A 13,794-nucleotide genomic window follows, 5' to 3' on the forward strand; every position below is an offset into this window, starting at 1 on the left:
TTCTGAACATCTTTTTGCTCTTACCCTTTTATCAGAGATCAACCTTCTCCTAGACCAGACTGCAACTTCTCATCTATCTTCTAAAACACAACTTTACCAAGTTACTGCCATAGTGGATCATCCAAAAGAGTGAAGCTGGGTCACTTTGGCTTCCTGAGATTTTTTATGTCATCTCCCTGTGCTGCTCTGGCTGATTTTTGGGTGAAGCAGCAGTAGGGAGCTGTGTGTGCACTGATAATTTAAAGGAGTTTTGGCAGCATTGAGTTGGCAGAGTACAGACACACAGCTTCTTGTAGAGGTATTTGCCTGACAGAACAAAGCTCAGCTCCATCTGATGGGACCAAACCCATACTGAAGTTCTTGCCCAGGGAGCAATAGGGAGGTATAAGTCATCTCTGTGGTCTCTCTTCAGGTGTTATGGTGAGATTCCACATGGTCCCATAAAAAGTATTTCCTGTAACATACAGATTCACTTATGACCAGAAAACCAGTACATTTAATAGGGATCTTCTGGGAAACACACATTGGGTGCTCCTAACTCTCTGTCCACTATGAGTTGAATGTATTGGAGACCCCTTCCCCAGCTTTGGCATGGCTTTGCCTTTCTTCTCTCCAAGTGAATGACAGATAGCACCAACAATCCTGCAATCAGCCTGTGCCTCACAGTTATGCCCCAGGCTGCACAGTGCAGGATTTTTGCTTTTAGTTTCAAGGGTAAGGGGTGAAGCTTTGGAAAGAAGTAACCAGAAAGCAAACAAAAATTTTGGCACTGGAATGGTTTTGTGTAAACAGCTACACAGTGTGTTGATATTATATGCTCTTCAAAAGGGGAAAAAACACTTACTTTTAATGTTTTAATATGCCCTGATGTTAGAGAAAACAAAAACAAATTCACATATCACATCAAAGATAACAATAATAATAATTATAATAATTATAAATCATAAAAATAATCTGACCGACCGGCAGCATTTGTTGGCTTTAGGAGGTCTCCCATGAAAGAAACACAGTTGACATCTGAGAGCTCTTGGCAGGCATGATGGATTCAAGTTTTAAAAACAAGTCTGGGGATACTCCCTTCATGCTAGGGCCCTTTGACGTTGGCAGGTCTGGCAGCCAGGCTTGCATAGTAAGCACACTGAGTGGGATGACATTGTCCATTGGCTCCTGGAGGTCCCTGGGGACCCATGAGACCAGGCACCCCAGCTTCACCTTGAGGGCCAGGTGGTCCTGGCATCCCATCTTTGGCATAGCCAGGCTCCCCTGGGAGGCCTGAAATACAAACAAAATAAATGCCCTTGGTGAGTGACCCCCCCAGGGTGCAGTACTCAGCAGTGTAACATCACAGGAGATGGCTTTGCTGCCAAACTGGGATGCAGACATCAGCTTCCAGAGATTCAGGCCTGGCTGGCATGTCTCTCTGCAGGGATGTATAAGTGTGGCTCATCTGAAGACTTCCACCCCATCTGCCATCCTTGCTTTGCACAACCCTGCTGTGTCTGCACTTCCTCTCTGTCACCACGTAGAAGTTGTGTAGCTGCAAGAACCAACCAGTAACATCCCATCCTCATAGAGAGGAGGTGAAGATGGCAAAGCTTGAGGCAAGACCCAACTTTGGGCAGTGACTTATTTGTACAAAGCACAGTTGGTTCATTGTTATTTTAAGGCAGAGGGCAACAAATGAAGCCCATGGAGTTATGAAGGCTTCCCATAGTTTCCTCCCCCAACAAAGCTGAATGAATGCAAAACTGATCAATGGTTCCTAATTTCAACTTAGAAACGAAATATATTTGCTGGCAGAGCAAAGGCTGACAAACGAGCTGTACACCTGAGACACAGGTGTTGGATGTGACCTTTTATCTACCCAGATCTCTGCGTTCAGCCTGGTGAAAATATGGGACAGACCTGTGTCTTTCTCGTGTTTCTGAGTGATTTGTTTTGTGAAGTGCGCTGAATTAACACACCTGGAATTCCTGGAAGACCTATTTCCCCTCGTTGGCCAACACCTGTATCTCCTTTTTCACCCTTTGCTCCTCTTTCTCCTGTAGAGAAGGAAAGAAAAATAATGAACAGAATGGTGGAACACCCCAGCTGGTCCCATTCACTGGTTCAACAGACTGAGCCTGTCTCTACCATACTTGTTTTGAGGACCGTTGAGATACTACTCACAGGAAAAGTAGATGCCCAAGTGTGGTGGACACATCCTTTTATTTGACTTACCAAACACACCAAGTTTCACTCACCTTTAGGACCCATAGGTCCAGGAGGCCCTTCAGACCCAGTTTGTCCAGGCCGGCCAGGCTCTCCTGGAGGACCAGTCCTTCCTGGGAGTCCTTCCTTCCCAGGGGGTCCAGGAGGTCCTGGTCTGCCATGGGATGCTTTCACATGTGCAGGCTGTAGCTGAGCTAGCAGATAGTCTAACTTTGCTGTAAAGAGAAGGAAATGGGTTTGTTAGACCAGAAGGTCAGTGCTCCAAGACATGGTGACCCAGAATCAGTGGCCCAGTAAAGTTCAAGTCTTATCACAGATCAGTTTTTCAGGGCCACCTGTTTATTGACCCCATGCAATCCTTCCCCATAAGCCATGCCAGTGCCTCTCTGACCCTCTCAGAATTATTTAAATCTCATTTCTCAGTAGCTTTAAAATTCTTCTAATTTTCCTACTTAATCCTAAACACTTGTCTCATCCTGAGTTCTGAAAGCCTTATCCAAGGCAACAAAATGTGCTTTCCTAAAGCTGTGCAGGCAGTGGTTGTTTGTCAAACTGGAGTAATTGGTGCTCAGAAACGAAGAGCACATTTCCACTCTGCTGCATAGATTGCGATGCTACATGGATGCTCTGCAGGAAGAAAGCCTCCTTTCCTTGTTCTGGAGTGTAGCACATGTGGAGTTAAAGCTGATGTACCCATCTCTGGCTGTGAAGTCAGAAACTGTAACCAAGGCAGCTCCCTGCATCAGCATATTCTCCTGTTTCCATACAGGCAGCCTGCTTGCCACTTCCAGATTCAGACCCTGAGCAGCCTTGAGAGCTCTTAAGGCATACTCAGCATCATAAAACCATCTCACAGAATGGAGGGATAAGGGGTTTCTGTCTTCTCTTCATTAACCCAAAATCTTGAGTGCAGGGAATCTGAAGGCAGGGAGGATGTAAATAGAATCCTTCAACTAAAATCATTCAATGGAACCATGACCTTTAGCCTCTGTAAAATGCCTGCAGCTACTCTAGCAGTTGTGTGAGATAAAACAATACAGCTCAGGATTTCACTGTTGAGGAGGTCAGTGATGATCTGCAAACCATGCACTTTGAGAGAAGCAGCAGTCCCCATCTACTCCACTGCTGCTTCTCATACTGATCAGTATCAAATGTCACAGCCAAAAATCAGGAATATTTCTCCTCCACCTCAAAAACAAGTTTACATGGTCCTCTGATTAGTGTTCTGCCTGAGGGTAGAAAGGCTCCAGAGAGGGACCTGGATTGATGGGCTGAGGCTAATTGTATGCAACACTACTTTCTGTAAGCAGGAAAGATTCAGGTGCAAGTTACACCACCACAACTATGGAAAATTATTTTTTCATAATCTCAGATATACCTCCTGGCTTCCCAGAGCTGATTACTTACCATCTAGCTGCTTGGTTAACTCCTCTTGGATGAGTCTTCTCAAAGTCTCTAGCGATGGGGGTTCCCCCTAGAAAATAATCAGAGAAATAATGAGACCTCATCAGGGAATGTTAAAATGAAAAACTCCACAAATTTGGGGAGCCACAGGGCTGCAGTGGCTGCCTGAAAGAAGAATGTAAAAGGACTCAACACATCCCAGATTCCCCACCTGCTGGCAAACCATGGGCTCAATGATGTAAGCAGGGAGCCTGGTGAAAGGGCTTGACTGGTACAGTGTTCCTGCTCCTAGGGAAAATCTCCCTCCTATAAACTCACAGGAGAAGCAGTAGAAATTACATCAAGAAGCATGTCTTTACTGAGGGAGTAGTTAGGCATTGGAATGGGCTGTCCAGGGAGGTGGTGGACTCACCATCCCTAGAAGTATTTAAAAACCATGTAGACGAGGGACTTCAGGACATGCTCTGGTGATACAGATATTGATAAATATAATTTATTGTGTGGGGGGGATGTTAACAGTTGGATGTGGTGATCTCAGAGGTCTTTTCTAGCCATGGTAATTCTGTGATTCTGTAATACATCAGGAGACATCTTCTGGCCTACTAGACCATAGTGGAAAGACTGCCTCCTTCCTCAGCACTGCACACTTCCTTGCACAGTGAAGCACACATATGAGTACACATATGTACTTCCAGGGTGGTCAGAGGGGGTGTCTGGACATGCTACAAACACTCATACTGGATGCACTGCCTGCTGACAAGTCTTATCTTGGAAAAAAGAAACCAGTTTACACATATGATACCCATCCTTCCAAACAAGTATTAAAAAAAAAGATGTAGGGAGTTGGGCACACACAGCTCAGATGGACCTGCCTGGCCTTGGTCACCTTCCCAGCCTCCATAAGATGGGATCTTTCATCCTCTCTCTCAGCTCTTTTGTCCACCAGTGCTGTTGTACAGCTGTAATAGCTGTCACAGCTCATCTCTGTCACTCAGCATCCATCAAACTGAAAAAATGTTGAAGACCTTTTTGGTGGGCTGAAAGAAGAATTTTTTAGATTGTACCTTTGCATATAAATTGTAAAAAGTGCTTCTTGGGTAACCAGACTCTCATCTTTACATAAACTCAAAATAAAAATTTCAGCTGTGCTTAAAAAATATTTTGAACCAACAAAACCAAATATTTTCCTTTGGAAATCACCAAGTGAGTTGTTTCAGTCTTAATACACTTCTCTTTTTTTGGCATCAATGATTTTTTTGAATTTCTGCCAATTTTTAAAATACTTCTGGTCAACCTAAAAATTGCATTCTTCTCTGAATTTGCCTGAAATTCAGCTATTTGCCTGAAAGTGGTGTTTTTACCTCTTACCTATCCTTTTCAATACAAGGCTGCACTCTATGTCCTGCCTGTTTATAATTAAGTCTTCTGACCCAGAAGTTACTCTACATTTTTAAAAGTACATTTTATTAAATAGCTACAAGACATCTCAGTTTTAACCAACAACATTGTTGATAAGTACAAAGTTGGCCTATTTGCTGCCTCCTTCCCAATACAAATGTTCCGTTAGAAAAAAGAAGTGTTTTCTGGTGACAAAAGAAACACTTCTGTCTATAAGTACTAACCATTTGTGATGCCTCTTAGTAAATATCCCAGTAAGTAAATATGATTGTGGAACATACTTTGAAGGCTTAAAAAAATACCTTTTCAATTTTTAGCCCTATTAAGTTGCATTAGGTCTCCATAATCATCACTGGTTTTCATCAAATCTCTGTATTGTTGAGACACGCAAAGCAATGCTTTGCCTAAAATTTACCCAGGAACTTTTTACATCAGGAATTATTTCACTGTTTATTCCTCTCTGTGGTAACCTCAAAACCAGCCTCAGGATAGGCATAGCAGCTTCACTAGTGTTGACAGTTTTTCTCATTTTTCTACATGCATTACCCTCAGGCAATCTCAGTAGCGAGATCGTTTCCCGTTAGGAAAAAAAAATTAAAAAAAAAAAAAGAGAATATTAAACAAAAAAAGGATTTCATGACTACTGATGAGCTGACTCCAGGATTTCCAGGAATAGAGCAGTGACCTTTCCACGGCTCAGCATTTTGTCTCTCATAACAACCAGCAGCAGAGGAAGGTGTAAGACCTCAGGGTGAAATGCATTAACACCCTTACAGAAAAGAAGCTTTTTCAGCCTCCAGACTTGTGGCCACATTACCTCATTTAGGCTTCTAGGTGTATAAAGTGTCAGGGATGTGGATAGAGGTCAGGATTGCTCAGCTCTCCTGAAGTTCAGGTCAGTTTTCCCACAACACATCCCTGAGATATGTTACAGCATCTCCCTTTTAGGTCTCATGAGCTATAATCCCATTACAACCCACACTTGCTCTGATTTCTGTCACCCTTACTGCAATCTTAGGTACTTTTCTGATCACACATTCTGGCAGTACAAATTACTTCTCTGGCAGTCTTACCCTTGGTCCTGGAAATCCTGGTTGTCCTGGGGGACCAGGAGGTCCAACTTGCCCAGTGTCTCCTGGGGGTCCATGAGGACCCATCAGTCCTGGATGGCCTTTATGGCCAGGTATCCCAGGATCACCTGGACGTCCCTTTTCTCCTTGAGGGCCTTTTTCACCTTTGATGCCTGGCTCTCCCTGAGTGAAAAAAAAAATGATGTTATCAACACAAAATAAGAGGCAAAGCACTGATTTCCAAGCACAGCAAAACACAAAGACCTGAGCTGGCAAAATTACTGAATACAACATCTGGTGCATTACAAATGATCCACAAGTTACTACTGACAGAGAATGATTAAAGAGAGGGTTGGGAGGGTGGGAAGCACAGCAGATCTCTACAGGCCACACTTTACTCTTGAATGACCTCTTCCCCCAGCCCCTAACTCAAACCAGACCTCTTTATTTCAATGTAATGAAATAGCCCATAATATTATCCAACCTACCCTCTCTCCTTTGGAACCAATTGCACCTGGTTTCCCTGGTGTACCCTGCAACAAAATAAGAATGAGTAAAAAAGAGCTATCCATAATAACAATAAATAATAAAACCCATGCCTCTGCAATTCTTGTGACCTGGGGAAAATTTATTTCCTTGTCAGTCCCACAGATTACTGAGTCCTTCCTATTTGCTCTCAAATATCAACAATTCATAGGAAAAAAAACAGTTACTTGCAGCCCAGGAATAAACCTTAATTTTTTATTTTATTTTATTTTTTTTCTTTTTTTTGTCTCGACACCAACCCTACTATGAAAGAAAAAATGGGTATTTATCTTACCTCTTTTCCAGGAGGACCTTTCTCTCCTGGTTCTCCCTGAGGGATACAGAGAGTGAAGTTAGCATCACACTACATGGAGTCAAAAGAAAGACCCCACATAATAACCACAAGTCTTGCTTCTTGTTTAGAGCCCAGGTTTTGTGCTGCCCTGTGGTGGGTTTGGATACTTGTCCTGCTGCTATAGATCATTCCTGGAAAGACAGAGTCTGCTATTTAGAAAAATGTTTATAAATAAAAGGAAGTAATTTCTACCAAACCAGCCAAGAGCAGGACAGATGCCTCCTTGCAAGCATGTTCCTGCTCTCAATGAATTTTTTTCCTTTTCCTTACAGATGTTTCACAAAGCTATGTACACTTTACTTGGGCTGGTTTACCTTAAGCATCACCAATGTTGTAGCCATAACAGCTGAAGATGTGAAGGAAACTGATTTTTTAAGTAGAAACACCATTTGGTATAACACCAGCTGAGATAAATCAACAGCCAGTGATAAATCAGGTTGAAACCTGAAGGCTTGACTGGGTTTCAGAACTATGTGAAAGAATCATAGAATGGGTTGGAAGGGACCCTTAAATGCTATTTAGTCCAATCCCCAATATCAAATAACCTCAATTTAAGCAAACACTCTATTCAGATTATTCTTTTTGGCATACTCTGCATTTATAATGTGATTATTAGGCTCTATAATCTTTGCATGTTATAATTTCAGTAAAAAAAATGTCCCTGCAGTCTTTAAATGAAGCAGAGCAAACATTACAACTAGTTATTGCTCAAATTCTGCCCACTTTCCTATACCATGAACGAAAAGATTAATCTTTATAGTCCATTTACAAACCACACACATGATCATATCTATAAGGTGGACTTGCAAGTGGTATTTTTCCCATAACCTGGAAAGACATATAACAAGCATACACCCATGTTTGCATGACCAATGTGACCAATAACAGATGTGTGATCACATCAGCTCCAAATTAGACAGTGTCAGAATCGCTCAATTATTTCTTGGGGCCACTTCACATTTAAATGGCCACCACGCTTACTGCTTTAAATTAATTTTCCAGAAGAATATTTCTTTCTCCTCTTTTTATCACGTAACTCTCTTTCCAATCATAAAAAGAAGAAGAAGAAAAAAACAAACAAACAAATCATCCTGTGGAAAATTCAGCTCTGCTAGGTTGACACAAAACCCTTTTAAATCTCATTTTAAGACACAACAGAGCTAGAAACAAAAATATTTACCTAACATTCACCTTTTCCATCCTTCCAGTAGAATGTAATATATTTTACTCATCCTTCAAAGGGCTAAAAATATTGGATTTCAAGGCTGTGATATTTTCACATGCATAGGTACTATTTTAGATGACTTTGGGACATGTGAGTGCTTCAATTGCAATGTACCTCTGTTGCTGGTAACAAAGGCATTTTCCTTGCAAAAGAAAATTATTAGAAACCCCTGTATTATTATCAACACTTACATTTTTCCTATTTATCCCTTCCAGGGTTCAGGCAGAGATTAATCTGACTAACTTAAATACCCTGTACACACATGAAGTAGACTACTGAACCATCCTGATTAAAAATGCATACATCACCATGGCTGACTGACAGGTATCAGCTCAGTAAATGAGATTATAGGTGCTTATACCTAAGAAAAATACTAAATTTGCAGTCCAGTTTCCTTTGATGGCTTCTGGATCTGTCAGATCTCCTGCTCATGTTTTTCTTTACCTACTTAAGGTGAACATGTCCCATCTTTATCAGTCCAGCATTTAAAGACAGGTAATTAGTGGGTCTAATCCATCACCAGACATACTTACAGGTCGTCCTTGGGGTCCTGTGAAGCCAGGGAGACCTGGGCTGCCATTTTCTCCTTTATTTCCTTTAGGACCCTTAGGAAAGAAACGAGACAGACACTAGCAGCCCTCTCTCCAACATCTCTCATCCAGAAAATGCATTTACAGAAATGCATACAGAACTAGAAACTTTCACTGTAGCAGCAGGACTCCCAAAACTGACAAGGAAAGGAAGAATAAAATAATATAGAAAAGAGGATTGCAAACACTATGCTTGCATGATTAATTACTTATGCAGGGTCCCTGTGAAAAGATGAAAAGGAGGTGACAATAATAGCAGTGAAAGGAAGTATTTTCAGTGGCTATTCTGGTGCTGTATGGTTTGTAAGGTGGAAATGCTGGGGTGGGTGACAACAAGGAAACAATGCAAGAGGGTCATGCTATTTGAATCTGAGAATAAATGCAACAGAAAGCTATGGAGTTTGGAGTTGCTCTTTTGCCTTTATTTCCAGGTTCAATTAAAAAAAAAAAAAAAAAAAAAAAAGTCTGTTTTTTTTAATTTATCTCTTGTGATATTCTGCCAAACTAGCCCTTCTTCTTACAGACCAGGGCAGCTTAAATGGCAGTTCATGCTACGGAGCCATTCCACATACACTTTTAATTTATTTCTTTTACTCTTATTTTAAGCTTTTCCTTTACAACCCAGCTTCCCCAACTCCTAATTCAGAATATAACTATTCTTATTATAATGTTATAGTAAAACATATCTACATTTAAGCCCTTCTTGTGCAAAGTGAGCACCAACACACCTGAGAAAACATCTGGATTTGGAGAGTGCAACCATCCCTGCAAGATGCAAATGCAAAAAGAGAAGACACCTAGCAGGTTTTAACTTTTGATTAGGAGTCAGCCATGGTGAAGGGAAAAAAGAACCCCTTCTTGCCATGATAACCTTTCTTGCTGCTTCTTTCTTATCAAAACAGAAAGACATCAGCTTGCCACAACACATCATACATTTCCAGTCAAGGAATGGAAATAAATGGACTCGTGTATAGCACAAGGAAATACTTCCTATAATAACTTTATGAAAGGGAGAGGATTCATTTTAATGACAGAGAAGGATGCCTATGAGATAACTGTCTGTTCTGCTGACCAACACTGTCTCACTGTTTCCCCTTCCTCATCCATCTGACTTTATCCTTTGTCAATCTCCTATGTTATTTTTGGTCAGTAAAACCTCTGAAGCAGAGGCTGCTGAAGTTCTGTGTTCTTGCAGAAAGCCACCTGGTTAGTCCCTGGGTCACTAGCTGACTACTAGGTAATGTGATAACATGAGGATGATTAAAAAATAGCTCCCATTGGGCACTGACAGAGAACCCCAAAAGTGTCCTGGCAAAGACTCAGGAAACAAAAAAAACCCAAACCCACAGTAACAGGAACTGGGAAAGGGTTAGGCAGGATGAGGAGAAGAAAGGAAGGTTGAGAAAAGCAACAGCAGGGATCTGCAGGCAGTAGTCCCAGGATGGCAAGAAGTTACATCAAGGACAAGAAAGCAGCAGTGTTAATTCTTGGCTGCAGAAAGGCTGGGAGGCTGCACCACTCCCTGTCATCTCCCCAGGCAGAGAGGTGTTGCTTTATTCACTGAGACCATTTAGGAGGCAACAACCCTGCAGCAAAGCAAGAGATGCTCAGGGCACACAAGTCTTGTGGCAAGGCTGAAGTTGCTCTCCAGCATTGTAAGGGCCACAAATCATGCAGGCTTGCTGCAGTTTTTCAGATTCTCCTCTTATGCCTTTGTTTCTATCTGAATCTAACAGCCCAGCTGTAATGTCTGGGCAGATAAAGAAATGCTGCTGGATACAAGGGTATTTGCATGGATTTGCTAAGTCCTGAACAATTTTCAGTGGCAGAACAGAGAGAGAAAAAAAAGACCAAAAATCAAACATAAAACAAAAAAAACCCCACCACAACTCTTCACTCTCCTTCTTCTTACAGCTCTTCATTGCCATGCTGTTCCACACAGGATGGCCTCACAGGGGTTTCACTCTGCTTCATTATCTTGGTTTACTGCCCACTGTCTGCTCTTTCCCCAGGTGCCTGGGGAGGAATTTTCTGCTGCTGCTATTCCTAGATGGCAGCCTGCCAGCTCCCCCAGGCTCCCTCCTTCCTTGTGACAACTCCTCTCTGGCTGTACATTCTCTGCTCAGCAAAATTAAATCCACTGGTGAAGATGAGGCATACCAGGCATACCAATGTTTGTTTCTTTTTATTTTTTTCATTTCAGGTAATCAGTCATTTCCTTTTTCTGTGAACACTTAACTTTTGCTGGGGAAAAATGATGACCCAGCTAGCAGCTCAATTCCAGGGATGTAGCCAAACTCCCTTCCATGTCTTGGCCAGCCAGTGATTTTCAGATCACAGATCTTCAGATGTGGCAACTTCAGGGGTGGCAAATACCTACACATAACCTACTGCATCTACACTTCATCAGTCACCTGCCCTTGACATAACTACTTGCTGCACGGTTTCCCTTTGTGGTACTTACTGGGTTACCTGGTGGGCCAGGTTCTCCTGCAGGTCCAGGAGATCCATTCTTTCCCTATGTCAAAACAAAAAAGGTTAGTGAAATAATGTATACTGCATTAAAAATATCCGCTACAGCTACACCAGTAGAGATTTCTTTTGCATTTTGCACTTTTGCATTGTCCAACCTCCTCTCTTAGCAGACTGAAGAGCAAGTGTTTATCGTTTCAAATTGACTCCACAACTTCTGCATCCCTTCTTTCATTGGTAAACCCATCTCAGGACAAAAACTTACAGATTTGGTCCCAAATCTCTCAGTCTGAAGACAACCACACAAGCACTCCTTTTCTTCACCCTTAATCCTATTGAATGCAGCATCCCACTGGATAGATGGAGCCACTTACTATGGCTGCTCCAAGTCACCAGTGTTCAAACAAGCCTCTTTAACCCATCTTTGCAGCACCTCTTGGAAACTCACTGATCAATGTTAAAGTGCTCTGCACAAGTTTCTAGGTATGTTCAGATTCCCCCACACCTTCCTGTATTAGAAAACTTTCTCCAATGACTGAGGCAGTCACTGGAAAGTATTGCCTACCACCCTCTTTCTCAGGGCTGACATCTGAATCTGAGTCCAGAGGCCAAACATCTATTTCTTAATCACCTCAGGCATCCCCATTTTGGGGCAAATGGGGTAAACATTTATTCCAAAAGCTTAAGTCATTTGATATTTAATCAGACATCTCAGAACAAGCCAAATCATCCTCTAAGAGGAGCTGTTTCTCACCATTCCTTATCAAAGTTGCTGAGCTGACCACCTGCACTGCCTGAAGTTTTGCAAGATAAAACCCTTCTCTTCTGACCTCCCAGGACACCATGCAGAGATATTTTTCCTTGCATTGGAGCTGACCATGAAAACCAGCCCTTCACTGGCAATATTCAAAATCATGCTTAACTCCCCTTGTTAGAGAAGAAACAAAGCAGAGGAACAAGATAAAATGATACATTGCCTTCCAGCATATAAAGCCCCAAGCATCTCTTCTCCAAAAAATAATATGGCCTGGAGTTATGATAATTTCTGTCTCTTCAAATCTTTGTATTCATTGCTAGGGTTGTGCAGGGGCACCACACATTACTGAGAGATGCCAACAGTACAGGAACAATGACATAAATTACAACCTAGGCACAGAAGTTCTCCATATGTTCCTGAAGCCTAATTTAAACCCCTACCCTTCCAGCTCAGAGGGACCTGCTGCTCCAGCTCTTGGCATTGCTGGCTGAATCAGCATTTTGCCCTGATTATGGAACATGCTGTAGAATCTGTTTGACTAACAGGTCTTCCAAAAAAGGAAAGGACATCACTCACTGAAGGATATTGAAGATGTGTCCAGGTTCAACAACTGAGACCTGCATTCAAATTTGGTAAGGGCTGATTTTTAAGAGAGAATTGAGAACCCCGTGAAATTAATAAAAGTAATTTGTCAGCCATCTTATATGACCCTTTCTGAAATGTCACTGAATTTGCCATTTCTCCACTCTATAGGTGTTCAATTAAACAAATATTTTCCTAACTTTATGCCTTTTTTATTTCTCTCAGAAAAAATTACAGAGAGCATGACAAAAATGGCTAATGTCACAACGGGACCCCACATATCTCAAACTAGGCACCCACAATTGTTTTTTACCTTTGACAGCTGAGGCCACATGAGAAGCAAGACAAATGCCAGAGGCAGGACTGGAATATGAGCCCTTCTGATACTGCAGTCCTGGCAGAATCCATTAAGCTCTTCCTCCCACCAAGTCAGCTACATCACCCCATTGCACTATTATCAGCCTTCAGCAGCTTCTAGCAATAGCATTCTGACCTGTTGTTCTCAAAGTACACAAAAAGTTTTTCTCAAACATCACCTGAATCCCATTTAAGCCTCTTCTTCCAAAACAGAGCTCTCCACTGCAGAACATTCCCACTATACACAGTGAACATCCAGAAATGGCTTTTGTCAGGAGAGAAAACTCACCGGTTGCCCTCTGAGTCCTCGAGGGCCCTGTGGGCCTATGGGACCAGTATCACCCTGAAATGAAGAGTATTCAGGTGAGTGAAAAAGGCAAGTAAAAAAGCACTGAAAAATGTTCCTGCTAAAATACACTGTTCACATACTAGAGGAAAACAGCAAAGAAGTCTCTTTGCCCCTTTCAGTTATGAATGAGGAAGACCAGTCTTTTGAGTTTTAAAGATCTGTCAGTTAATGCAGTCTGATTACAAGCAGAAACCATTTTTATCAGGTTTTCTTAAAGCTGGATTTCTTAGGGACAGATATTACCTCGTATTTCTGAAGAACTGACAGCTTTGTTCTCTCTGTAGGGAGGCTTAGGACCTGTTTCTATCTTCTCCGAGACATTCCTTAGGCTTGTCTTCCATTTTACTTTCTAGGGTACCATTTACAGCACAACAGTTTTCCCATGATATAAGGGGTTGGAAATGAGAAACCACTTCCCCAAGTCCCATGGCAATGGCCCATCAGCCCTTGCCACATTGCTCAGCAGATCCTCTGTCAGCTACCCTCTCCCAGGGCTTTG

General features: G+C 42.1%; 1 protein-coding gene across 1 annotated transcript in view; it reads right to left on the bottom strand.

The window, feature by feature from the left end:
• Nucleotides 1-844: 844 nt before the first annotated feature.
• COL22A1 (collagen type XXII alpha 1 chain) overlaps nucleotides 845-13,794 on the bottom strand; it is a 208,414-nt gene continuing 195,464 nt past the window's right edge. The window contains exons 54-63 of the mRNA XM_030445839.1: nucleotides 13,236-13,289; nucleotides 11,243-11,296; nucleotides 8,722-8,793; nucleotides 6,904-6,939; nucleotides 6,572-6,616; nucleotides 6,087-6,266; nucleotides 3,619-3,685; nucleotides 2,244-2,426; nucleotides 1,965-2,042; nucleotides 845-1,272 (exon numbers count right to left, since the gene is read on the bottom strand). Of these exons, the coding sequence (XP_030301699.1) occupies nucleotides 1,085-1,272; nucleotides 1,965-2,042; nucleotides 2,244-2,426; nucleotides 3,619-3,685; nucleotides 6,087-6,266; nucleotides 6,572-6,616; nucleotides 6,904-6,939; nucleotides 8,722-8,793; nucleotides 11,243-11,296; nucleotides 13,236-13,289 (957 nt within the window). The 3' untranslated portion in view covers nucleotides 845-1,084. The remainder of the gene's footprint in view (nucleotides 1,273-1,964; nucleotides 2,043-2,243; nucleotides 2,427-3,618; nucleotides 3,686-6,086; nucleotides 6,267-6,571; nucleotides 6,617-6,903; nucleotides 6,940-8,721; nucleotides 8,794-11,242; nucleotides 11,297-13,235; nucleotides 13,290-13,794) is intronic.

Source organism: Calypte anna, chromosome 2 (assembly GCF_003957555.1).
Source record: "Calypte anna isolate BGI_N300 chromosome 2, bCalAnn1_v1.p, whole genome shotgun sequence".
In the NCBI taxonomy this organism is placed as follows: Eukaryota; Metazoa; Chordata; class Aves; order Apodiformes; family Trochilidae; genus Calypte; species Calypte anna.